This window comes from Lichenostomus cassidix, chromosome 1Ab (genome assembly GCF_008360975.1).
Source record: "Lichenostomus cassidix isolate B80296 chromosome 1Ab, HeHo_3.0, whole genome shotgun sequence".
Classification (NCBI taxonomy): Eukaryota; Metazoa; Chordata; class Aves; order Passeriformes; family Meliphagidae; genus Lichenostomus; species Lichenostomus cassidix.
Window position 1 is genome coordinate 10,822,435 of NC_139481.1, and position 27,113 is coordinate 10,849,547.

The 27,113-nt window shown below is 40.8% G+C and overlaps 1 protein-coding gene and 1 long non-coding RNA gene across 7 annotated transcripts in view; one reads left to right on the forward strand and one right to left on the reverse strand.

Moving 5' to 3' along the window:
- Positions 1-6,421: 6,421 nt before the first annotated feature.
- On the reverse strand, positions 6,422-10,410 carry LOC146442930 (uncharacterized). 2 transcript variants are annotated; one of them, XR_014849425.1, is made up of 3 exons: positions 9,397-10,410; positions 7,175-7,299; positions 6,422-6,765 (listed from the first exon to the last, which is right to left on the reverse strand). It is a non-coding gene; the product is annotated as an uncharacterized LOC146442930 (long non-coding RNA). The 2 variants fall into 2 exon arrangements; XR_014849424.1 differs by having other exon boundaries at positions 7,175-7,302.
- Positions 10,411-10,758: 348 nt separating this feature from the next.
- The window catches only part of PHF21B (PHD finger protein 21B), a 165,016-nt gene continuing 148,661 nt past the window's right edge, over positions 10,759-27,113 (forward strand). For 2 of the 5 annotated variants that reach the window (XM_085049762.1, XM_085049763.1), the window contains exons 1-3: positions 10,759-11,307; positions 11,812-11,940; positions 12,128-12,193. In XM_085049762.1, coding sequence (XP_084905888.1) covers positions 11,254-11,307; positions 11,812-11,940; positions 12,128-12,193 — 249 coding nt within the window. In that variant the 5' untranslated portion in view covers positions 10,759-11,253. The remainder of the gene's footprint in view (positions 11,308-11,811; positions 11,941-12,127; positions 12,194-27,113) is intronic. The other 3 variants (XM_085049765.1, XM_085049764.1, XM_085049767.1) reach the window with 3 other exon arrangements.

Consider the following 27,113-nt stretch of genomic DNA (forward strand, 5'->3'; position numbering starts at 1 on the left):
CTGAAGTGAGATCTCTGGTTGCTATTCTGCTGATGTTTACTGCTGGATTCTTGTTAGTGTTTTAGGTATAACATTTGAACCAATAACTGAGGATGTTTTACATCAGCTGTATACAAAAATGTTGTTAGTAACAAATACTAATTTCATAATTTTCATAATTTCCTATGGCGTTTGAGCAAATGAGTGTGGAATGCTTTCAGCAAAGTCAGTTGTGTGTTTCAGAGCCTAACATAAAAAAACAAGCATTGTATCACTGACATCATAACAGATTGACAAAAATTAAGAAATAGAAGGGAAAAGACCCATGGGATCACTTCCTGTCCTGTAGAATCAAGGGAGGAAAAACGTACATCCCAGTAAAACTTGTTGGCTTGTTTAACTTGGTTGCTGCAAAGTGATCCTAAAGGGACTCATCACTGAGGGAAAGCGAGGACAGAAACTTGCTGGACCAGCCCTTCTAATAAGAACACATTTATTTTTGTGATGTGTTTTTACAGTATATATTTGCAGCTGGGAATTTGAAGGAAAACCTTTAGGAAGAGAAGCCAGACAGTACAGGAGACAACTTTCCAAGTAATTTTATTTAGGTCCAAGTTATTTTTCATTATTTTTCACCTTTAACTTTTATAATCATGTATTTCCATAGCAATGCGAATCAGCCAAGGGTGAGATGAAGGAGCATGGGGACCAGAGGACGCACACAGACATTCTAACAGCAAACCCAGGATTGCTGAGCCAGGGCACTCAAACATCATGAGTCAGCCTGTTCCTGGCTAGTCATGAGACTGAATAAAAAAATCATGAGCTGTTCTCAAAGCAAATTTAGGCTTCCTTTTGCTTGCTCTTGGATTCTAGTTTTGTCCTATGCCTTGGATATGTTTGCAGGTTTTTCCCCATAGATAAAAGGACTAGAAGGGGATTTAGGTCCCAAACAAAGGATGTTTGAAAAAGCAAGTAAAATGCCAGTCTTGCAAGAATGGGCCAATGTGTAAAAAACGTTTCTACAGAGACATTAAAAGAGTAAAACAGGCATCACAGAACATAGCCAAGGATGTGCTTGGCATCCTTACACAACTCACCTAGTATTTAACTGGGGCAGGGACAGGAAGACTGACATTTAGCCCAGAAAAAGACAGGGAAAGCATATAAGCTGGGAATTTAGTGTGGAAAACAGGAAATATCAGGACATCAGTGGCCTTTTCGGCTAACTTGCATGAGCTGTAGCTTGGAGATTTGCATCCATTTTTGGGTTGTGTGTCACTCAATATTGTTGTTCTCACCAAGGCAGTGTGGGCAAGGCTGGGGGACAGGATCTCCTGTGGAGACACCACTACACCTGAGAGGTTTCTATGTTTACCTACCTGGGGAAGTAGCACAAGCATGGCCTGTGTATACCCAGTGTCCATCATCCTCCTTTATTTTGACAGTCCTGGTGACTTTTGGAAAGCACTCAGAAACCTTTCATTTTACGATCTTTTGGGAGAGAGCTTATGAGCAAAGTGAGAGCACTTTAATGCCTTACTAGAATATTGGTGGTCAGGAGAGAAAGCCTCATTCCCACAAGGGTTTAATCTGTTTTTTCTAATGCTCTGTTGTGTTTAGTCTTTGCACATCTTTTGTTGCACTTACGCTTAGTGCAGAGGGGACTATTTAAGGAACCTCACTATGTTTATTTAAGGAAAAAAAAACCCTGAGAATGCAGAATGTAGTTTTTAATATTCTTTGGAGCTGTGGGGAGCCTATGTGTGTGCTGCTGCAATACTAGGAGATAATTAGTGTACCCTGCTCCAGAGAATGAGTGCATGGACTGCATGAACAATATCCTGTTGCTCAACACTTCTCATTTGACTTTCTCAGACCCTGTATTTTGAAGATGATATTCCCACAGCCTCGCTCTGTGGTGCTTAGCAATGTTGCTTTCCAGTGATATTAACAGGGATGGTATTGATCTGAATATATTCCCAGAGTGATCCTTAGAGCAAAATTTGTTGAATGAGTGTTATGTACAAATTCACCTCAACATACAAAAGGAATTAAATTCTCTTCTTCAAAGCAGAGTGATAGAAGGATTCTGGGGACTGGATCAGTCTTGCAAGACAGTGAAACTGGAAGTGAAGGACAACAGCAGCAGCAACAACATTGAAAGAGGGTGAGGATGAAGAGACAAAAGAAGTACAATGTCTAGGAGTTTTCTGTAATTAAAACCATATTAAATATCCATGCTCTGCAAATGATACAAATTGATATGGTTTCAAAAAGCTATTACTGGGACTCCACTGTGGGAGTTCAATATATTTTCTGCCCTAGGGCTTTGTTCAGCAGAAATGTTAAGCAAGACTTCTGTATGCAGGAGCCTGCTGAATACAGTGAAACAGGCTGCTTCATCTTTTCATCCCATTCAGCAGAAATTTGACTGTCCTGTGAAAATATGTCTCAGTACTGCTGGGAACTTTTGCATAGAGCCAGAGAGAGGTGAAGGCTTCATTGTAATGCTCCTCTTGCTCCCTGCTGGGGCATTGTCTGTTCATTGCACTACAAAGCCCTGTTGCTTTCTGCCACAGAAATTAATTTAATATTTTCCTTTGAAGTAAAAGTGGCTTTGGGTTAAATCCTGCATGGGAGAACAAAACCTTGGGAATAGATGTGCATGCACTTTGTGTAAGAGCAAAATGTGGCATCAGGCATCTGAGTCAGTTGGGATGGAGCCAAGGTGACAGGTGCCAGTGCTTCTTCTACACTGACCATGAGGAGATGACAGAGAACAAAAAGTTTGTTGCCTTTACCAGAGCCAGGCCTGGTTTTTATGGTAGTAGAACAAACAAACACAGAAAAAGATTTCCCCTGTGACAGATGACTTGTTTGGTGAAGACGTTAGTGGCACAGGTACCACTTCCATAAGAGTGTGGTGTAATTGTGAGTAGGCTTGGGCTGATAGCTGCTTATTCTCTCCTACCATTCTCTACTAGAAAGCTTAAGTAAAGGATTTTCCAAACTGCTCAGGAGATTTAAATTCATAACTCTGGTTTGAAAGAGGTTTCTAAATCTCCTTGGCAGCTTGGGAAACCTTAGGCCCAGCATGAGACATTTTTTTCCATCACTGTGACTTTAAACCAGGTTTGTCTGTCAATCTGCCCAAGTTTTCCCAGGTGTCGCTGGGAGCCGAAACTGTTCAGAATGCATTCTGTAGAAACAGTTGGCTCATTACCTCCTGCCTGAAAAGGAGGTCAAGACATGCTCTGGCAAGTGATGCTGGAAGGGATGGACTGCTCATTTCTGAGGAAGGAGTCAGATAAGGAGAAAACGTGCTATGAACTTCAATATCCTGTTAAATTCTTCATTAATGTGAAATGCCTGGGAATATAGGTGATATTCAGATGAGATAGGCTTATTTTCTCAAAGAAGAAGAGCAACCCAGTCTCAAGGACTCAGCTGGGCCTCAAGTATGAATGCACACATCCTGGAAGGGTTGAAGTATTGCAAATCCAAGTGACTGATTCACTTGGAGGATGGGTTTCTTTTCTGAACCTCTTACACTTTGACACAATGTTATGCTGTATTGCCTACATACCCCTGGTTTTATGTTTCTACCCTTAAATTTAAAAAAAGGGAGGGGCTGGAAGGAAGGAAGGAAGGAAGGAAGGAAGGCTAGTGAATTTGTCTACTCTTCGTTTTCATGTATGTAACTTGGTACATCCCAAAGTGACTTGATTCTCTGGGAAAAAAAAAAAGTTAGCACCATTTCCAATGTGAGAAGAGAAACATCCAGAATTTGCTGATCCAATTTAACAATATTCCTTCAGTGTCAAAGTCATGGGAGGGATTTTCAGAAGTGTTCAGCATTATTATACTTCATTTGAATTTCAGTTCTCACTTCAAAGTAAGTTATGTTAGCCCAGTGTGAGAGCTTTAGGAAATCACACTGCAGTGATTTAGATCTCGTGGGCAGCGATTGACCCACAGTGACATCACAGATGTGAATCAGGGCTGGGTTATACTCTCAGAACTTGCTTCAACCCAGGCACAGCTCCTGCTTGGAGCAAAGTGCTGGAGTTCGATTACACTTTGGATGTCATTTACATGGAGTTAAAAGTCTATTTAGAGAGATTCAAAACGCTCATTCAAAATAAAAAGAATCGACTCAGAAGAAAACTCTTTTGCTTTAACTCTTCCCAGACACTGTGGATTACATGATATGTGAGCAGCAGCACACAAAAGCTAAGTTTGGTATTTAGAATAAAAATAAATTTGGTATGGAATGGAGGTGACTTTACCTCTTTGCCCCCAAATAAGGTGTATGTACCCAGTGTGTGGTTACGGGGCTTGAGTAAAAGAACTTCAGTCAACCCTTCACATTTGCTCCTGACCAGAGAGGAATGTACTGTGTGTCCCTTTTACCTGAAGTTCTATGTTATACTTACTGATTCAGCTGTTTTTCAAAAAAAGAAAAAACAGCATGGGGGCAATGCTGCTGGGCTTGCCAAAAGGTTTCATTTAAACAGATTATTTTCCTTGCATTGGAATGTCTGCATTTTTCTGAAGTCCTTTTACATGTGGATGTGACAACTCAGACCTTTTCCAACGTCTGAAATGAAATCAAAAGCCCAGCTGATGGTTTATACTGGAACATAACTCACTGGTAGTTTGTCAAATGCAAAAAAATGCGGGTAGCATTTTGCATTTAAAAGGCCAAACCTTTTCAGTAGGTGGAATCAGGCATTCTCCACTGAAGTCAGTAAGGGTTTTTATACATAGAATAGAATTTTGTCCATCTTGAGATTCAGAGTCTGCTTGGGGGGTTTGATTCTGTGATTTAGACAAAAGGCTAAAATGAGATAGCTGGGAAAAATCAGGGGAAATAGAGAGATGAAAGGACAGGATGAAAGGCAGAACAGGAAAGTGCTTATAACACAATGAGAGAATAAGGGATATTGTTATAATTAGAGAAATGCTCAGAGTTGACAATGGAAAGGAAACTATTTAATTGCAAACAATGGACTTGAGATGACAAGAAGAGCTCCTACCTCAAGAGAAAAGCCAGAATGTAAGCCTATATAGCCATCTAACCCCTCCTGAAATCAAAGAAATTGATGCTTTGAAGGACAAGTCAGATCTCTAAAGTTGTTTGGGATCCAGTCAGAGGTATAAATACATTTACAAATTTAGTCTTAAGGCTCTCAAACCTTCAGTGTTGAGGAAATCGGTGTTCCAGAGCTGGGCTGCAGCTGATGTGAGTGAATGTAGAATGACAGAGAAGTCCCAAGAGTCAAATCCTGAATGCCTTGCTAGAAGACAGAGAAGGAAATTTGCCTCTAATAATGATAGGACAAAGACTGCAGAAAAGTCTCAAGATGTTCTGTTATAAATGTCAGTTTTGCAGCAGTAAGTTTTAGAGACAGGCTGAAGTGAGTCTTTTGGTTGCACTCTAAAATGTGTACCTGCTTTAGATTATGGTAATATACTAGAACAGCATCCTTGCTCCTGTGAGATTGGTACTGAAACTTTTACAGTTTTCAGTGTAATCCTTTTCCCATAAAGCAAGCCAGGAGAGTGTGTTTATATCTCTCTAAAGCCTTAAAGTTAGGAAGGATCTTGTGCTTGTCCTGACTGATACGACGAGTATTTCTGAGAAGTCAGTATGTGTGAATAATTTTGGTGGATGTGGAAGAAGTAAAGCAATAAGATAAACATGTTCAGAAAAGTTTTGATACTTCTTTAAAGCCTAACAGTATCATAAATTTCTTTCAAGTTGTGTTTTACATTTGGAAGATAGTTGCACATAAGGAATAATAGTTTTGAGAATTCCAGTTAAGGGGATTGCCCAAATTCAGCAGAGATTTTTTCATGGTTGAGAAGATAAGCTCTCTTTTCCCATGCTGAATATCCAAAGGAATTGCAATGCAGCCTGATCTTGTTCTTGCCTAGCAATGCGTCATTAATAGTTGGAGTCCTCTCAGCTTTCAAGTGCACAATGCAGAAACGATCCAAGGAAAATAAATTCTGCTTGTGTGACCCTGATTTTACCCCAGTAAAGGAGGGGAAAGGACACAATCCCTCTTGCAACCTTATGAACCTGTGAAGAATGACTGATATGCAACTTTGGTGAAGGAATTGTGGGATTATTGACATTCATGGTAATGAGACAGTGAAGTTGTCAAAGACTTAGAAAAGAACCCAGAGGATCAGATCTTTAGACAAATGTTTCAGCCTCCTGCATACCTGACTTCAGCATTCCATTGTTCTTCATATGCCTTCCCTCTGATAATCACAGGGAATTAATGAATTTCCTGATTCATTTTGCCTCTCCCAAAGGCTTTTACACCAGAGACAAGAACTGGCTACATCTCTCAGTCTCACTGAGATAACTAACCATTGTCTCTAGTCTCCAGATAAATCTTTTGACAAGAGGAAAAGGTTACTTCCATGCCAGTTTGGGAAGAGGATTTGAAGTGCATGGAATTTGCAATGTCACTAATTCATTAGTTGCCTTTACAGGTAATTGTTCAGTACTTTACTCCCCCATATCTTTGTAGCACTTTCTGTAGGAAAGTGAGAATATTGCAAAATGGTATGTGGGGACGTGAATTTCCAAGTTAACTGTAATGAAAGACAGCATTACCAAAAAGAATTAAGTGCCTTGCTCTCCTCTGTAATTTTGCAAGTCTTGTTCTGAATCACTTGTAATATCTGATAGTATAGGAACATCATCAGCTCTTGGGGAGACTTGAAGTGTGAGATTAAACTCCTGGGTGCTGGATTCCTGGCTACCTGTAATTAGATGCATCAGAAGAAAAAAGTTTTGGGTGTCTTGTGTTCTTGATACAACCATTGGTCCTGAGTCTCTGTATTCAGGAAATATCGTTACAAGAAGTGTTATTTATTGGTTTTCTATTGATACCGTCCTGTGCCTTTTTAGGTAATCCCTTCAGATAGGTCAATCTGTCAATACATTTCTGCAATAACTTTTTGCAGATAAATATTCTGATTTAGAAATGTTTGTGCGCATAAGTAACTTTATTATCAAGGACTGTGAAAATTCACATGCATTAAACTTCTCATGAGTGAAAGTGCTTTTAAAACTGGCCTCTTGGTTCTCGTCCAAACAATGTCATACAGAAACCAAAAAAGCTTTTGTCAACAGAAAAGCTATGTTTATATTTTGCTGTAGAACACATACCTTTTTTCCAGTACTACAGAGTAGTTTTGTTTGTAGAAGTCCTTTTCCAGGCTCTGAATGGGATCTTGACCACTAGGAGAAAGGAGGGGTGCAGTTTCTTCTGAAGGACTTCTGGAGTCACACAACTTCTAAGAGCAATGAAAATCTTTTCAGGAGCCAATGAAAAATGTGTTTAATTACGTGACATATGATAATTATTTAAAATTACTTTTTTTTGTTTAGCACTGACTGTAAATTTCTGTGCTTAAGCAGACCCACCTGCAACACTACCAGCCATCCTACTTACCCCCCAATTCACTTGGCATTTCCCAGCTAAACTGTAGGTGTTCCTTATGCAGAGGAATAGATGGAAGGGAAGACCATCCACTGAGCTCTTGCATCCTTTTAGCAAGCAGGATGATTTTTGCCATCATAATCCTCAAGTAAATTGCATAAGGCTGTTAACAGTTTCATAGGTGACTGCATAATGTCATTGCATAAATGTAATTGTCAGATTAATGCATTTTACACAACTTCCCTAGAAAACAATATTAGCAGCATTGATAAATGAAAAGCAATGCACTTCATTATGGGTTACAGTTTATAATTTATATTTATATTAAAATTTGTCCCATCATAGTAGCCCTGAGGATGTATAGACCAATATTTGAATGGTGGACATGTTGAATGAATTTCTAAACTTTTCTTGTTGATGTCTTAGTGCTGTGGGGAGAATGACACGATAATCACTTGAAGTCAAATTGTCCACTTCATGAACCTGTGCACTTCTTTGCAGGAAGTCAGGCTTACAGGAATTGCTAGTTTTGTTCTGGTCAGCAAGTGACTCTTTTACAATGGTGAGAAAAAGTCTGTTTTCTCTACCAATGGAATATGCATTAAAACAAATCAACTAGCATAATGTCAATGAATTAACAATTAACACGTAAAGAAATCATACTTTACTAGTTTAATGAGTTTTAGTTGATGGCTGAACTCACAGAGGTTTTGCTCTGCTATGACCAGAGGTTACAAAGGTAACATTCCCAATGTACAAAATTACCTGGTAAAGCCCTGCTTTAGTTGGGTCTAACACTACAAAATACCTTTGTACAGAATGCATGAAAAATAGCATTTCTTTGACATTGGAAGATTTTCATACTTACCTATATCTGCACAATTGACTTATTTTTCTTTACAAATGTGAGTAGTTTAGATTTAAGAAGTCCCCCATCATCTAAGTGATTTTATTGTTTGAGAATTAAAAACCTCTTTGGTATTTTAAATCCAGACATCAAGTACACTATGGAAAGCAAACTGACCTGGATATTATCTTGAGAGAAAGTGTCAAAGTAACTTCCTGCTTTCACCTGTTGAAGCTGTGTGCCTCTACAAACAACTCCTGGAAATGGAACCCATTACCTTAACAAATTTTGCTAATTCAAATAAGGCTCTTCTAAAATAATTTATTTTATTGTAAGGTTAATAGAAAATTTCAGTTTAGACTTTACTCCTAATTTTGGCAGACTAAGAATATTTCACCATGGATCTTCAAATTATTTTAGTGTAAGAAGTTGTGCTATGCTTGAACAGAGTATGTCTGAGAAGTTTAATGAAAATTGGATACATTATTTTGGACTCCCAATACATTATACCTGAAACCAGTTTTAATTAGAGTATAGTTGATGTAAGTTGGTTTTGGTAAATATTGATGTCTTTAAATAGTTTTGAGATGAACTTTGTTATTAAAATTGACATCCAAGCATAACTGTGGCACAATGGTGTTTTAAATACTGACTAATGATTTAGGTTGAGTTTCAGTTTTGTGTTTTAGTGAAGAATAAAATATCAGTGTTCAATCAGTGCAGGAGTGGGAGTATGTATGCACCCAAGTTCTGGTCCCTAGCACCCCATCAGCTAACTGCTTGCTACAAGGTGCCCTAAATTTTGACTGTCATCAATAAAATTATTCTGAGCATTGCTTTTAGCTTCCAACCCTACTCAGGCCATGCATCAAGACAACAGTAAATCTAACTGCACAACTCCCATTACTGCATGGAAAACACTGCAGCTGCATGGCAAACCACTAACTTCATATACATTCATGCTGCTGGTTTGAATCTATTTTTAAAAAGCTGAGAGCTGGCTTGATGCTGCTTCAGGTGGGGTCTGTCCATAGGACATGGAGCCTTGTCACACATTCATGGAAGAGAAGTGACATCAAGGTGATCTGTTTCTGTCCACACCTTATCTGGACCACATTTGTGGTGCAGGATGATCTGGTGCCACTCGGATACTTTACTAGTGGCCGCAACCATGACTTGACTTGGCTGAACTGGAGCGTCCGCTTGAGCCAACCCTTCCGTGCCGGTGAAAAGTATCGCTGTTGTTATTTACTAACTAAACAGAGTCAGAGGGTCCACGTCGCCATCCCTCAGCAGCAGGTTCATCTGAAAATGTGTCTAAATATCCCACACTCCCATCCCTTTCCCCTTGAGCTGCTACAACCCCCTATTTATGCTCGCACTTAGCTGGAGACCTGAAAGTATCTCATCTGCCAGAAAACTTTATCTCCACTAATAACATTTTGCTTTTTAATATGTCTCAGGTTTGACATCCCACTTTGGGGTGCGAGGACACCAGCCGTGGGGTGCAGCAGCTTGTCCTGGTGAGGAGCAGATGGATGGGGTGAGTGAGGAACCGTATAAACAGGATGCGCTGCCCCGTGATCCTCCCAGACCCTGCGACCCTCCAGTGCCTGAAGCAGGTGACACCTCCCGGGATCCTCGGGACAGCCAAGCCCGGGCTGCAGGGGGTTCCCCGGGTCGGGACGGGGCGAGCTGCAGCTGCCCCGCCTGCTCCCCTTGCGGGCAGGGACGGGGAAGGGCAGAGGACATCCAGCGGCTGGAGAAGGGGAACGTGGGACAAACTGAGGGGCAGTGCGTGTAGCAGAGGGCGGCGGGAGCTGGGAGGGTAGTCCCTCCCTCAGCCCAGGGCAGTCCCCAGCGGACAACCTCGGGGCGGGCAGAGAAGGGAAAGGAAGCCGAATCTCCTGTCCCTGCTCCTGTCCTTTCCCTCCTGTCCGTGTCCCTTCCCCGTCCCTATCCTTATCCCTGTAGTAGCCCTGCCTGTCCCCATCCCTATCTCTATTCCTGGCCCTGTCTCCTATCCCTCTCCCTCTCAGCTATCCTATCCCTGTCTCTGTCCTCTACCCCTTTCTATCTCCTTCTCCCCGTCCCCTATCCCTAACCCTGTCCCCGTCCCCTACTCCTCTCCCTCTCTCTCTCCCGGGCCCGCCCTGGTTCCGCCCCTCAGCGCCACTTTGTTGTGGCGGTGCCGGCGGCGTTCGGAGCCGCTCGGCGCATGCGCAAGGCCGCGAGCCCCCCGCCCCCGCTCCATCCGGGCACCCGCGCGCGCGCCGGAGCCTTGTCACAACTTTCTCCCCCCCGCGCGGCGGATCCCGGCGCGCGCGCGCTCTCCCAGGAAATATAGTCCCTGGCCGGCCCGGCTCCCGGCACGGCCCCGCTGGAGAGGCCCGCGGGCCCGGCGGGGGGCGGCGGGGCGGGCGCGGGGCGGGGCGGGGGCGGTGGGGGGCGCGCGGGGGGGACGCGCGGGCGGGGGCAGGCGGGGAGGGGCCCCCCCAGTTCGGCGGAAAGTGAGTGATGAGTCTGTGTCCCCAGCAAAGAGGCGAAGAACTTGCCGTGCACACCGAGTACTTGTGTCTGCCGGCTGTCCTGCCGCTTTTCCTTAGTATTGTTGTTCTTGATGCCGCCACTCCTTTCTTTAAATTTATTTATTTTTAATTTTTCCTGGCTTTCCTTTTTCTCTCTTTTTTTGAAAAATAATTTTTAGTTACTTTTAAAAAATATTTTCTTCCATTTTTCCGGGGAGGGAGGGGTGGCTGCCTGGCTGGCTGGTCGGTTGCAAAAAGCGCGAGAGAAAAAACAAAACAAAACAAAAGAGCCAAAAAAAAAAAAAAAAAGGAAAAAAAGGAAAAGAAAGGCAGGAAAAAGCCAAACAAAACCAAACCAAAAACCAAACAAACAAAAAAAAACTTCACTGGGATCTAAAAGTGGCAGGAAAGTGCCCGGCAAGTTGCAGGGATGGAGCTACACAGCTTGCAGGAGGCGTTAAAAGTGGAAATCCAATGTCACCAGGTAAAAGAATGAAATGCTGAGGCGACCAGCCGTGCTCTGCCTCCCGGCGCCGATCGGGGCTCGCAGTCCGGTGTTGCATGTTCGGCGAGAGCCTTCGTGCCGCAGCGACCAGGGGAGGGGGCGCGGGGGGGCGCGGCGGGGACCCCCGGCCCCCCGCCGCAATGGCGAGCACTTCCCCAAAGTACTTTTGCGGCTTGTTTGGCTGAGTTTTTGTGTGTGTGTGGTGGAGATGCGGAGTCGACGCCGCGGTCGGTGCTGGTGTGAGTGTGCGTGAGTGTGAGAAGAGAGTGTGCGTGTGTGCGTGTGTGTGTGTTGGAGAGATTAGGACGAGACTTGAATATTTATGAGCTTTGCTTGAAACTGACTCGCAGTGTTTACTTGCCTCTTTGTTCCTTACCCCCCTCCCTCCCCCGTCCACGCACATACATACGTTTAAAAAAAATCCATTAAACTTGAAACAGTTTCTAATTCCTCCTTTTTTTGGGCGTGATTTTTTTTTTATAGAAACTAGTTGCACAGATGAAGCAAGATCCACAGGTAAATGCAGATCCTTTTTTTTCCTCTTCTTCAGTATTTTATCCCTGCCGTAATAAGCGCAGTTGTGCTGGGACAGCAGGATGTGAAACTTTATCAGTAAGAGATCTCATTTTGTAGTCTGCACTGAGCTTTCTTTCTAAGGAGGGTGTTTTGTGTGTGCATGCTTCCGTACGGCTTCGGTAGAATGGTTTGCCTTTGAACAATTTCTAGCTCGCAAGTTTATTCGTTACAGGGGTTAGTTTGCACTTTGCCTTTAATATGCATCTTGTTGCCGTTTTTGCAGAACGGGGATCTTAAGAAACAAATCCATGAAAGGCAATCAAGAATAGCAGCTCTTAATGAGAAACAAGTAAGGAACAGATCGATTCCGTTGTGTTTGGTTTTTCTTCTTGTTTTTACGATGCACTAAACATCCGAAAAGTGTCTGCATTAGCTGAAAAATACTGGCGGCAGGGGATATAACATCCATTTTCCTTTGCATAGAGTCAGAAAATGCATGTTTTCATAATGAGGTCGGGTTCTCTGATGTCTTGCTGGGGGAAAGAATTATTTCAGTACTAGCAGTAAAAAAGATAAGCAGTAGTTAAAACGTAAAAAAAAAAAAAATGAGGCGTCCATTTTGAGTTGGTCGACATGTTTTAGGAATATGGAAAATTCTCCTGTCTTGGGCTACTTTGTGCACTTCTGTGTAATGTGCAGAGCAAGAGTTGAGAAGGAGGAGGCTGGAGCCCCGTTCGGAGCCATTTCTGGGTTTAATTACACAACTGATTTTTATTGATCACTTTATTTCTTTCCTTCTTGGTTCTCCCCCTCCCCCCCTTTTTTTTTCTTCTCTCCCCACTTGCCTTTCTCTTCCCTTGGTCTGATCTGACGTGTTGGCTTTTGATTCGAGTTCACTTAGGCACTTTCACTTTTTTCTACCCCTTCCAAAAATACGAATAAAACCAGATTAACCTGTTTCGGCTGCCAGGGGGACGGGGGAGAAAAAAACCACCAAAGCGGAGGAGGGGAACAAAACAAACTAGGAACCTTCCTCTCCACCTCCTCCCCTCCCCGCCCCCTGCCCTTCCCAAAGTTTCTCCTGGCTGGTTTTGTGCCGGGTGACCCCCGGGCCGCCGCCTTGCCCGGGAGGAGCCGTGAGGAAAGTTTTGGGGCGGGGGGCGGCGGGGGCACTCAGCACCGCGGACAGCGCCGCCCGCCTTGCCAGTCGCCAGCTCCCCGCGCCCCTTGCCCCTCTGCCGGCACTTCCAGCGCGGGAAAGGCAGCTGGGAGAGCCAGGGGAGATGTGCCGGCCGAGCCCCGCTCCCCAGCTCCGGGCTGAACTTTGCTGGCCTCTCCCTGAGCCCGGCCGTGAGGCTGCGCTGCTCCCGCCGCCGCCTTGAGCTCCGCTCTCCGTTCAGCACCGCGCCCGGGGACAGCGCCCGCCAGCCCAACGCGGCCCTTCATCCCTCCAGCCCTCCGACCGGGGCACCAGGAATGAAGCCACGTGTGCCGCTCCCCGGCTTTTCCCCGGCTTTTCCCCGGCTTTTTTTTTTCTTTTTTTTTTTTTTTTTTTTTTGACGTGTGTTGTGCTTTGTTTTGTTTTGCTGGAGTTGTGGGTAAAGTTGCAAAGTGCCTGTGCAATGTGTGCCTGTGGGCGATGGTGGCTGCACGCCACCCTTTTCCTCCCAGTTTATTGTAATGAGAATTTGTCAGCACTCTCAGTTTGGTAGTGGAAGCTTCCATTTTGTGAGGAAGGGGTGTTGGTTCCTCCTAACATGGAGAAAAGTCTGCGGAGTTTGCCGGTGGGGGATGGGGCCCCATTCATGCTGAACATTACCATTTTGATTGCTTTGATGCCATTTTTGGAGGGGGGAGGGGAGAGAATACCCTACTCAGCAGAGCACAAAGGTGTTTAATCACTGTATAGAATCAAATCAGATACTTTCTTTTTAAAAGCAAATCTGACACTACATGATATCTAAGGGCTGTTAGTGCTTTTTTGTTGCAGTGTAAAACAGCAAATTGTTGACTCTAATACTACCATAACTGAGTGGAAGGTTTTTTTTAAAAATAAGGTAACAGCATTTCCTGCAACAATGCGTCTTCATGTGTTCTTTTTTCAATATCAGAATAGTTTTACTGTTCTAAGTGGGTATTTGGAACATAGGGGGATCATTTCCCCCTATATTGTAGCAACTATTTCAAGGCTGTTTAAATTTTTATGATCATAGCAAATGAGAAGCTATTTATTATATGTCATGTTGGAATTTAGATAAGGCAGAGAGACACATTTGAAAATACAGTTTGAACATTCTGATTCAGCTTGGGGAAAAAAGGTTTTTGCTAAGCTTGCACAGCATATTTATGTATAATCCTAACTAACTAGTAAACAATCGTCATATATTTATGACTTGCCAACCTCATAATCTTGTAAATAAATCTATAGACTGTGAAGCAATCAAACATAAAATACCTAAATTCTGTAAACAGCAAATTTGGCCTAGCAGGAAACCTCCTATTTTTCAGGCAAAACCCTAAATTTCTTTTACTGTTTTCAACATCCTGTGCAACAAGAGCCCACAATTAAGAGCCTGGCTGGTCATGTGGTGTCCTCATGCTCCAGACTGCCACCTCCAGAGGTCTACACTGAAACCTTTCTGGGGTCACAAGTGAAATGGGTTTGGCGGTCTTAGCTTGTGACAAGTCACAAACCCATCATGTAACTTTGCTGACTTGCTACAGTTAGTAGTTGATCCTTAGGTAATGGCTTATAAATGAACTCTGGGTCCTTGAGGGTATAGAGAAGGAGCACTGAGGACTCCTGAGACAACAGATGGGCTGATGGTGGAGCTGTTTGGTGGTTTCAAGCCCTCACTTTCATGGAATCACCAGTGTAAACTTAAATATGCAGTTTAAGTAGGGCAGTTATTTTTACACATGTATTTACATTCCTTCCTCCTTTACCCCTCCCCGCCTCGAAGATTTGTTTAGGCACAACTAATTCATAATTCAATAATGCATACCTTTAATTATGCGTACATTGAATACAAAAGACCCTAAAATTGCATTTCAATTTAACTGTACTTGTAGATGATGAAAAAGTAAAATGATTGGATCCACATAATCTACATCTGTTAGAAACATAGCAGGAGTGAGTGTTATCTCTCAGTGCCTCTATTCATCACTTTTCCATTGTAGCCATTGGCATTTGTGGCAATGTGTCCTTTTCATGAAAGTTACAAATAATGACAAGAAAGAACTGAATGACAAAGTCAACTTTTGAGGGATATTTATGAAGTAGACTTTTATCCACAGTTGGATTTAAAGTTGCATCCTAATTAAGGATCTCTGGCTAGTCATCAATGTTTCTTTTATGTTGGTGGGTTAGAGAAATAGAGAATTGAGCATGGTTTTAATATTTTTCAGTGTTTTCAAATAAGTACTGTAGATCCATCATTTTCATTACAGGAAGACAACAGCTTCAATCAGTTCCTAATTTTGGGATCCAACTCAGAAAGACAAGTTAGAGTTCTATCACAAGTATATCCTTTGGATGCTGTAATTTTGATTAATTGTCATCACATTTGAGAGTGGGTTATCTCTTCTTTAACAAGATATGATGTGTGAAGACTCCATTAGTTGGTCCAGTGGTTTTACATCTTCAATCTAAAGCACATACAGAGTAGCAGTAACATTTTTATCTAAATTGTCAAGCAACAAGCATTTATATGTAAATAAAAGAGCTATCATATGAGCCAGCATTGGCCTTAAAAGCACACCAGAGGTGCTCTGCTACATGGATTTCTTGCTTGGTTTATGTCCTTAAAGAGTTGTTAAGGGTCTTTTAATTTTAGAAAGTTGTCTCTTATTAATTAATAGATCAGCATAAAAAAATAAAGAAATCTGTACCCTCCACTGGAAGTTCCTTGTTACTTGTTCCTCCTTACTGATGTGTTAGGCGGCAAGCCAGGTCTTAAAAATTAACAATGAACATGTGTGGGCCACTATGTTTTTTATTTTTGACCGTGATGAACTCTGAATTCAGACAGCCTGTCCTGGAGTGCATTAATAAAAATATGTCTTCCTGAAAGACATGATGCCATTCACTTGTGCACTGCCTCATTTTTTTGCCATAATTTATGGCAGAAAATCAACATTAGTTTCAGGCAGACTCTCCCAGCCTGTGTTATTGCTGGTTTGGGGGTTTTTTGGGTAGTATATCTGAAATGAAATCACTGGATGTATTTTGCCTGTGGTGATCACCAGCAAAGCCTGTTTGTGGAAAGTGTTAGACTTCTTAAAATTGAAGTATAGTTCTTGTGCAAGTTGTTGGAGGTGGTTTAGCTCAAGATGTCTTGTTGTGCTGATATTGTCTCTTTGTTTTGGGGAAGAGGAAGAAGTGGGTTTTGGGTTTGTGGAAATTCATGCTGGGCTATGCCTGAAAATGGCAGCATTGTTTACATGAGTTAAAGAGTAAAATAATCTACTCAATACAAGTTGATATTGCCAAAGCTCCGTATTTCATATGGCTGGGTTCTTTTAAAATTATTAAGGTAAAATAAAGATTAATAAGCTTCAGTGAAAACTCAGGTAAAATCTGAAAGGCATTTCCAGATGGAATTGAGCCTGATGTCAAACTCCGACCCAAGGTATGCCCAACACTCCCTATTGCTGTGGCAAGAATTGCACCCGTGTCTGGCTCTGGATGTCAGGGGAGGCAGGGAGTTGGGCTTCCAGGTGGGGTATTAAACTTTTCTATCACTGCACTGAGTCTGTAAACACAAAGACAAGAAGTATTAAATATGAGCTTGACTTTGCCATTCTTCTGCACATTGAGGTCCTGCTGACTTTGCTGGGAATCCTGAACAATTGCAGAATAAAGTTAATTTATTGGATCAGAGTAAAGATTAGTTCTGGATTGTAATTCAGAAAGCTCCAGTTACCTTTTTTTTTTTTTTTTTTAATTGCAAGATCAGCTGGCAATGTGGGCTTGTTTTGCCCACTGTAGAAAGAGTGAAAAAACTAGCGAAGGATTTACCTTCAGCTCCCTGGAGGAGAAACTCACAAATATAGTTTGCATAATGGCAATCCTAGCATTTTGTTTATGCTTTCAGTAACAGCATATTGAGATTCCCTGTTCATATCGGTGAAAAAGAGTAATAAAGGGCATTTTTGTAGAGGAATGGAAATATGGCTTTCAGCCTGCCATTAGGTTGCTCTTATAAGATTCATGGAAATTGCAAGTCTGTAACAAAAATGAATACTAGAGGGGTTAGAACCTGATTTTGTTTGGTAGCTGCTGGACTGGCATGGGAAATGCTATTTCATTCCAGCATTTTTCTTTGACTGTACACTTTTCTGTACTTGTACAGTGTATCACTTGGCAGGGCTAAGAGTTGATAAGAGAATGTTACGTTCATTCTAACAATTTTAAAGAGTTCACTTTGATATTTTAGCCACTTAAAACACCTGCTGTCAGAACGGTACAATTGATTTCAATTAACTTTGAATTTCTTCAGTAAGATGACTCTTATAATAACTCCAGTAATCCCATGATGCCTCATTAGAGGAGCTGGCTATGATGATTATCCCTGTGATTTAGCAATTTTTCCTTACAATGCCTTTGTCTATTCAGAAAAAGGAATTACACCAATGATACCTTTTTATTTGACTTCTAGTTTTGCACTAGCAACATCTGCTACTTGTTACACACTGTAAAATATCTAATTTATGCTTGCAGCAAACAGGTATTTGTTCAGATGTACACAGTACTTTAGTAGGGAGATTCTTTTAAAGAAACTTCAGTTCTATGTAGGAAGTCTGCATCTTGGAGTATGAATTTGTTTTAATTTTTCAGTAGACACTTGGTCAGATATTAAGTGGTGTTTCTGCAGTAGTCTTTGTCAGGCACTCTGGTTTGATGGAACCAAATCTCCACTGGTTCATCCCACGTGTTGGTTCATTCAGAGCGGTGTCATGCCAAATGTTTAAACCAGTTCCTCGTGTTTCAGGATCTGGTGCACAGACTCCTTGTATCTGTGGAAGAAAAGAGGAATGTCTCCTTTCCATAGGATGATGCTAGAGAAGGGTTTTGAATGGCATTTCCATTAGGATACTACTGCATCAGTCTAAACACTTCTGGTATGTTCAAACAGAGAAAATCCATTTTCATCTCACTGCAGATTTGATTTTCAAGTTGAAAGCATGAAGGCATATAAAAACATGTTCATACAAAGTTACTTTTAACTTTTCCCTCTATGCCTTTCTCTTTGAGATCAAAGATAAAATATGCAACATTTTTGTACTTGATTATAAAATGATACCTCCCTCTCCCCTCCACCCCTGAAACAAAACCTGAAGCATCAACAAAATTTTTAATCAATAGAGTTAAAGGGTAGAAGTTTGCAAATCAATAAGACGAGGCCATGGTAGATGGTGTAAGTGTGGCCACGATATCAAGGAGGGCAACTGGTACATTCAGAGGAGTTGGAGGTAAGGGAAGTATGAAAGTAGGCTGCAAATTTAAAATAAGAACAAAGAAGAACATAAAAGAACCAGAATTGGACTAACTGAAATGCAAATTTGTCATTCTGCCAATAAAGTATACAGTTATTTCAGTGTAACAGACTCTTATTTGGTTCATCCAATGCCAATCACACCCTTCTTTTATATATCTGTATATACGTGTACTTTTATAACTATTTTTTATTATTTTTTTTAAACTTAGGGTGTGACTACTTTTTCATTTGGAAATGTTCTTCTTGAGTCAAAGTGTACTTTGTGAAAGATGTTTTCTCCCCCTCCCCTCTCTTTTTTAAACCAGCTGCTTATTGTTATGTAGTAGCAATTTCCAGAGTGTCACATGAAATTGCTGATGTGGCTTAGTTCTCGCTCCAACCTGCAACTGCCAATAGTAAGCATCTACTGAAATCTAATATTAACCACAGGGCTTTTTGCACATGTACAGGCAGACCCTTCTGGTTAATAGACAGAGGACTGGGAAACAGGAGGATGTATTTTCCTTTTCTTAACCCATGGAGGACTTAAATATATGTCCAAGTTTAAACTATAAAGGAATCCTTTGACTGAATGAAAGTAAACCTGAGAATGGCCATAAGTGCACCTGCAGTAAAATCAGAGCAATACGTAGTTGAGAACTCTGTAGATATGATGGGTGGTGTTAGTTGAGGCTTTTGAGAGACAATCTTATTTTCAGAGTTGTAATTCAATTTTAAGAGCCTGGGCATTGAGGCTGTGGCCAGAACAGTGTTTTCACCTGAAGGTTGGTCTGATTGCTTGTGTTTAATTGGGAGAAGCATGTAATTTGCCTTGAAACAGAAGTTAAATCTATATTCTGTATAAATTATTTTTGTTTCCACATTGATCTAGGTTGATCCTGTTGGTACTTTGTGATGTAGCTTACTTCTTATCTGGGGAGAAGGAGTGGAATTGCCTTTCTGTGCAAACTCAGCTATCAATGACAAATCTTATAAGGTTGCAGAAAGTGAAATTGTATATTACATTTTGACTGACTCAAGTGAGAATTATTGATAGTTTTGACATGCAGCAGAGATTAACCTGCATTTTCTGTAATGTTCTGTTTTTCTAAAGGGTTTCAAATCAGCCAAGATTGCCTAAAGATTTATTGAATAGAAGCTTTTCTAGGAATGAGGAAGAGAGAAGCTTCCATTCTTAGAAATGTACAGATTGGGGTGTCTCTGTGTATAAATGTGCTTCTGTGTGTGTGTGTGTGTGTGCATAAGGTCTTTCTCTTTGATATCATTCAGGCAGAAAGCCAATATGCGCATGTAAATGAGCCTGAAAATGTAATTAAAAATATATACATGCTGGGGACTGCAATACAGAATTTAATATGAGATGCAGGTTACAAAGAGACAAGGAACATTTCCTATATAATCACTGATACTAACTCTCATCTGTGATTTACGCACCTCGTGTGTTATTAAGTGCCAAACAGATAAATGCTGAAATTATTTCTTTAGATATCATTTCACCACAGTGACTGAAAGAGAAGTACATATTGCCCATTCTCTTACCTTAAACCAAAACAAAAACCAAAATGCACCTACCATGCAAGTGTTACTGTGGAGACTAAAAGTATTTTGCATAAGATCAGATAAAGACCTATTTGATAACATATCTTTCCTGGCAATAAAATGTGACAAAATAGACTTACTTGTGAATATATTAGATTAAGAAAATTCTGCAAATCATTAACAGACATCTAGGAGCTTGTATACAGGTAGAAAAAGAGAAAGATTGCCAGGGGAAAGACATAAACAATTTTGTCCTTTATTTCAGTGTAGATAACAAAGACTCATACATAAAAGCCTATATGAGAAGCACCTCAGAAACTCCAAACTTTAGGCAAGAAGCCAGTTTTCTTTGCTTGCAAGTATTTTCTAAAAGTTAGGTCAGAGTGCTGGGTGCAGAAGGTAATGTTTCTGCTCTCCAGCTTAGGGAGAAACTACTTGGAAAAGCATTTATTTTGCATTTAAAAATACAAGTAGAATCCACATGTATTTCTATCAACAGCTCTGCAGCCCATAAATATATGCAACCAAAGCCAGTGCCTTATATACATTATTTTATTAACATTATTTGCTGAGTGGACTTGAATGGAACACAGTCTCTCCTATAGAGGACCTAATTATAAACACAAGGGACAGAACTAAATAAGCAATCTTTAAAAGGAAAAGAGTCTGGCAGCTTTGTTTAAAGTGTCCTTTAATGAACTTCTTTAGCAGCTTGTATCTTAGCAACACATTTTATTACATACCAGTGCAGGAGAAGCAGTTTGCAGATGGAGTTGCACACAGTAATTTATTTCCCCTTTTTTTTCCCTCTTTTTTTCTCATCTGTGGTGACTCAACTGGAATGTGCAAGAGTAGCTTTTCTAACACTGATAGCTCACTTGAAATCCCTGATTGGTTCATTTGTATCTGTTCTGTTTTGTTAGTTGATGAAAAAGGCATTTATTATGGTAAATGCATAGTGATTTTGCTTGCTCTTAGAAATTCAGATATAACTGTTTTGAATAGGCATGAATTTAAATGGAAAATAACCCCAGCTCTTTTCAGTGCACTTTTTTACATGGATGTATTGCACTCGGCACTCATCCTCATTGCACACACCAACGAGTTTCCAGATTTGGAGCTTATTTACTCTCTATGTTACATGGAGTTGTTTTAATCTCTCATCTTTCACCCCTCCAAAACTAATTGGAATATCTGAGTGACAGAAGCATTTGTAATCTTTTTTTTTTTTCTTCTTAGACAAAATCTGGTACTTAAACTGCAAATATATAAAAAAATAGCTGCTGTTTCAACACCAATTGAAATTCTGCACTACTGTCCCTCCTTCAAATGACCTACAGGGCTCATCTTTGTTGAAAGAAATACTTTTTGTTCTCTCCACAACTAATTGCAGACCAAGTTCTCCTCATATGTTTTGAGTGAAAAAGTATGTGAGTTGGTTTTTTCAGTAGGGTCTTTGGAGGAATGTGATATTATTGAAGATGTGTATGAGCAATACAATCTAGACATCATTATTTTTTTTTCTTATAGATTAAAGGGGTTAAATGCCTTTAATGAGCAAACTAAATACTATTCAGCTCAATTTACATTTTCTGCTGGCTAGTCAGGTGTAAGTCCAGAAATATATTTCCCTGGAGTTCACTGGAGTTACCCGGAGTTTACACTGGTGTGATAAAAATCAGAATATTACCAGAGGGAGAAAAGCAGGTGAGGAGGGGAGAGGCCAGATGAAGGCAGTCTGGAGTGTTGGAAGAACCCACAGAAGGTGGAGATTGTTGGCTTAACGATACTGCTCTTGGGGATGACTTCATTAAATTGCAGTTAAGAGCTAATATATTAGGGGTTGATATTAAAAAGACAAAACCCATCAGTTTCATAAAGTCCATTGATGTTTGCAAGTAGACAGGAGATGGTATTTGAAAGAGATTGGATGGTTTCTTTGCTTAACATTAGTGAAATGTAAATGCATTTCCATTAATTGGCGAACTATTACATTTCTTGAGTCCTTAGTTCAAAAAACCAGTTTCCTTTCACTCCAAAATATGGATGGATGGATGGATGGATAGATGAATGAATTTGACTCTAGTTTTCTGGTTTCAGTATGTCAGGTGACAGCCTGGCTCTTGTGCCTTTTGGAGTTACAATATCTCAGCCTTAATAGCAGCATAAGGAAGTCCTTTGAACTTTAAAAGCAGTAAGAGTACCACAAATGGAGAGGTAAAGGATGCAGTCCCACTCGCCTTTAAAACTTGGTGATACTGGTTTTAAAACAGAAGGATGTTCTCTGGAGCCCGAAGTGATTCAGTTGCTGTGTGGTTAACTTTTTCTTTCGCAATTCAGCTCACTGTTTATTAACTCAGTTTGGGTTGAAAAAACTCTAAGCTGGGGAATGCACTAGAATCCTGCACAATCACCAGGATTAATGATGACAGTCCAAACTGTCAACCAAACTAAATCATGAAATTTGCAATATTGCTAGACAAAGGCTTTTATGCTTTTCTGCAGCTGTATTTGCCCTAATAAAAGGGAGCTGCCGTTACTGTAACAATTCATGTCCTGTCATGAGAAATAGTATTTATGCCAGGCACAGCATTTGAAGGCCATGTCTTAGGTTATTTTTTTTTAATGTGGTAGAGCTGGGAATATTTAAGTGAGATGCAAAAACAAGAGTCTCACTAAGAAATTTCCTTCAGAAATGTTGCAGTAAGAGAGAACAAAATGAAGAACTTAATTATTTTCTGAAACGTTTAGGAAGGAATTAGGAACCTGTGTATCAGATTGGCTGAAACAAATAAGCAATCTCCAGTTGTTCATTTTTCCGTCAATAAAGAAAAAAATGCGTGGTTTTTTTCCAGAAGTACAAACATTTCTAGAAACTTCTTTAACCCTCGGAGTGCTAGCACTGTACCTCATTACAGAAGTACTTTCAGTAAAGGAAACTTAAAGGAACTTTCATCCCCAGATGAAGAAAAAACTCATTTATAAACAATGAAAGCAGGAACAATAGAAAGCTGAGTGCATTCTGCATGAATAATATAACTGAGGATCGTGAAAAGCCTATGATTTTTGTCTGCCAAGCTCAGTTTGGGAGTGCAGCATTCAGCTGATTTTTTTGACATTGGAGATTCATCCCTTCTCCCTGCCATGTGTATGTGCAAATATACACACACAGAGGCCGAGCACTGATGATTAAAGAAGGGAGTCATCAGCAGCTCCTGAGCAGTGATGTTGAGACTCAGGTGTAAATTCATAAAACTGCTGGAAGTTGGGTTGAGATCTGGGCCAGCACTGAGCCTGAGGTAGGTGGAGGAAAGGCTGAAGACCTCTTAAGAATAGAGTCTGAGCTTCAGTCTGTATCCTTGGCTGGGAGGTTGATTCTGTTTGCATTTGTTCATTTTTAAGTCAGAGTGTTTATGAGGCCTCCAGTATGAACTCCTATTTCTGGCACCTTTAGATAGCTAATTTTATTTATGAGATTAAATCTGTATTTAAGCTCTGGATTTTAGGCCTTTTGGTTGGAAAATTTGGCCATAGTTGGTTATTTTATCTTTTTTCTCCTCTTGCACTCTCTTGATTAAAGTCATTCTCCTAAATGTGCTGAAGGTCTTTGGGTCTGGGTCTGTCTTTGTCCTGCGTGTATTTAAGGTTTGGCTTAACGAGATTCTCCTCCAGGATTCACAGACCATAAGGTAATGCAATCAGTGAAGGCAGCAGTAGCTGGTGTTTTGCCATACACAGTGGAAGAATAAACTTTCCCCAAAACTCATCTTTGAGTGAGTTTGCCTACTATGTTATGGATACAGAACAAGTAATTTTCCTGGCTTGGACTGCCTCAGGTGGTCCATTTCACCCATTGCTATGAACTTGCTATCCTATTTTATAGAAAAGTAGCATATAGTTATGAACTAGATGTTCTTTCCAACCTAAGCCATTCTATGTTTCTGTGATACTCTCAAAGTTCAGTTGTTGGGTTATTTTGCAGTTCAGTCCCTGGTTGCTCCTTGAAATTGCCACCTATTAAACTGAGTGCTGTCAAATGATAGTGATAGATTTTGTAAGATGATCCAATGTCCTGAAAGCTGGACTGAAATCCACTAATGCATTTTCTGAAGACCTTCCCACTGTATGGCCCCTATTAGTTCTCCTAGTGTTAGCTAGGCAAAGTCGTGTGCATATGCTCTGTCCATAATTACAATTTCTGATAGTCTTCTATTTTGCTTCACTGTTTGCAAAAAAAAAAAAAAAAATTAAAAACAAGGAAAAGGTCATGTTAAGATTTTGTAATTTCCTTGGGTTCAGCTGAGCCGTGCCTGTTTATACATCTCAAAAATCTGGGCCAGGTGGGTTTGAGTTCTGTCACCATCCCCAAACTACAAAACTGGCCAATTACTGATACAGTGTTTGTCTTGATCTCCCAGGTTCTTGCTCTTTCATTAAGCTGATTTCAATTTAGATTAGCATCAGTCACTGGTCTGCTGGTGGTCTTTCTCTAAAGGCTGTGGCTAAACCTTCACATTTTGGTGTCAAAAAATAGCTTAAAAAATGTTATTCCAGAACAAAGTCTTGAATAATAACTAGCTGGAAATTACTACATATTTACTTAACAATTCCCTGTTCCTTGAAAAAGATCTTTTGATCATCAGATAGTTATGTATTCATCAGCTGGGCTGTTCCAACCTAGCATGTAAATACATGAAGTTTTCAAAATGCACAGTTCTCAGCAGTTTAGTAATGTACACAACCTGGCGTTTATTAAAATGCAGTTTCTTGACATGACTGAACTGAGTGCTCCTATAGTCTCTTATTTTCCACTGAAGGAATTTTACCTTCTCTGGTTAAGGATCCATTAGGTAGATGCAATTCCTCCTGAGTCATTACACTGTTTTCAACTTAGAAAAGCTTGAAATTGGAATTAGTGAATACTGGACTTCTGTGGGAATTTGATTTGCTGTGTTGAATGTGCAATGAATCAGCCTTAAACAAAAATTATTTGGTTGCTTTACATGCCTGTCCAATGTTGTTCTGAGGGAGCTGACTGATGTCTGAGAGCATCTCAACTGTTTTTAGTGAAAATGGCTTAGAAGATGAAGTAGACACAGGGATTTATGTTTCAAGGGCCACATTCTGCCAAACTCAAGGGTGTTGGCACAAGTACCCTTCATATTTTAAAGAGAAAAATCCCCTCCACCTGGTAGAAGAGGTGTACAGTGCATACACAGATCAAAACACACAAAGAGCTTGAGAAAAGGAATTTGAGGTGGTATCTGGAACAAAGAGATTAAAATTAAAACTTACAGGTTCTTTGTGAACACAGCAGAGAGGTCCCAGTATTGGGATGAGAAATAAAGAGGGATAGGTCAAAGTTTGAGATAGGAAGATGATTTTCTTTTCTGATTGCCAGCAAAGCAGAGGCTGTGGAGCTTTTGTGGAGGAACTGCTGGCAGGCACACTGTGACTTCATGGATACCCACAACTGGCGTAGGTCTGAGCAGTCTCCTTTTGCCACATTTCCTTATTTCCCAGGAGAAATAGAAGATAACATTTCAAGATTAATTAGCTCATGATGATAGGCAGGAATTCTCTTCTGCAAGTTTGATGCTAGAAGGAGTGTTAAGATGAGGATTGATACTCCTGTGCACAATTTTCACTCTTTCTTTGTTTATTTGCTTGAAGTTGATACAGTGTTTCATGAAACAAGCTTTTGCCGAATGTGCGCCCAGGAAATGTGCAGGGAGCTGAGTTTTAATGTGATTCAAATCAATAATGTCAAAATGTCAATCAGTAATATCAAATCAGTAGCTGTCAAAATGCTGTGCATTTTTATTTCTCAAGGCTAATATACTACATCTTTTTTTAATTGCCAGCTATAAGTGGAGGTGTGATTGATCTTCCTCTACTGGAGAGTCATTATTAGCATTTCTGTATTCAGTTGTCCATGTTAAAATGTTTGAATAACCCTCTATTTAGAATGACAATATCTCACCTCAGAGTAGTCATTTCAAGCTCAGTAATTTAAATATTGAAATAACTTACTCTTAACTCCCAGAATGGATGTGTCACTTTGCTTCCCTCATTTGTGTTCCAGGAGATGTAACATAAAGCTGATCTAGCAAAATACGTGAGGGAACCTCTCTTTCTGTTTGTTTAGGTAGGTAAACCCACCTCAGTTGGCCAAGGACAAAAATACAAAGTGCTGAGAGGTGCTGGCATCTAATGCTCTCACTCCCTTAGGCCTAAAATGATCTGTTTCTATATAGGTGTTTATAATGCTCTCTGAGTAGGACAAGTAGTTGTACAGTGAAAACTGAACTTCTGCCAGTCACTGGTGGTTGTATTGGCTCCCCTCTGGCTTCTGTCTGCTGTGTGGCTTTGGCTCTTTCACCCTGAAGGATTTTTAGATATAAACACAAAGAGATGCTTTCTTTGGTCTTCTGTAGTTCATAGAAAGGTGGTGGTTATGCCCCTGTGAAGTGCAGTGGAAGGTCTGGAGAGTAGAACAGCACCTCTGGGTGCTGAGGACATTGTACCCATCCCAAGAGCTCAGGCTAACCATCCCATATCTGATCCCAAGGAAAGAATGGCTGTTTCTGTGTGGAACATGTTACATGTGCTCCAGAAATATACTCTGCTGTTGAGTTTAATCCCAATTAATCCACTTGGTCCACTCCTGAGTTACTTTGCATTGTGAAACAAAGCACAAGGTCTGCTTTCGCTGGATCACAGGATGAACTGCTTCAGAGTTGAGCTCCTGACTTGGAAGCAGTGACCTAATTGTGGCCTTCCATGTGAAGGGAACCTACAAGAAAGATGGAGAGAGATTATTGACAAGGGCCTGGTGTGACAGGACAAAGGGGAATGGCTTCACATTGACAGAGAGGAGGTTTAGATTGGATGTTAGGAAGAAATTCTTCCCTGTGAGGGTTTGAGGCCCTGGCACAGGGTGCCCAGAGAAGCTGTGGCTGCCCCATCCCTGGAAGTGTCCAAGGCCAGGCTGGACAGAGCTTGGAGCAACCTGGGATAGTGGAAGGTGTCCCTGCCAATGGCAGAGGGTGGGATGAGATAATCTTTCAGGTCCCTTCCAACCCAAATCATTCCATGATTTTATGATAATACAAGTCACTGGTTTTTATCAGCAATTCCTCAGTTGCTGCAGGTATATCTGATCTTATACAATTCTTGCCTGACACACAGTCATGATTTCCTGCTGTCAGGATGTTTTTCAATGGGATA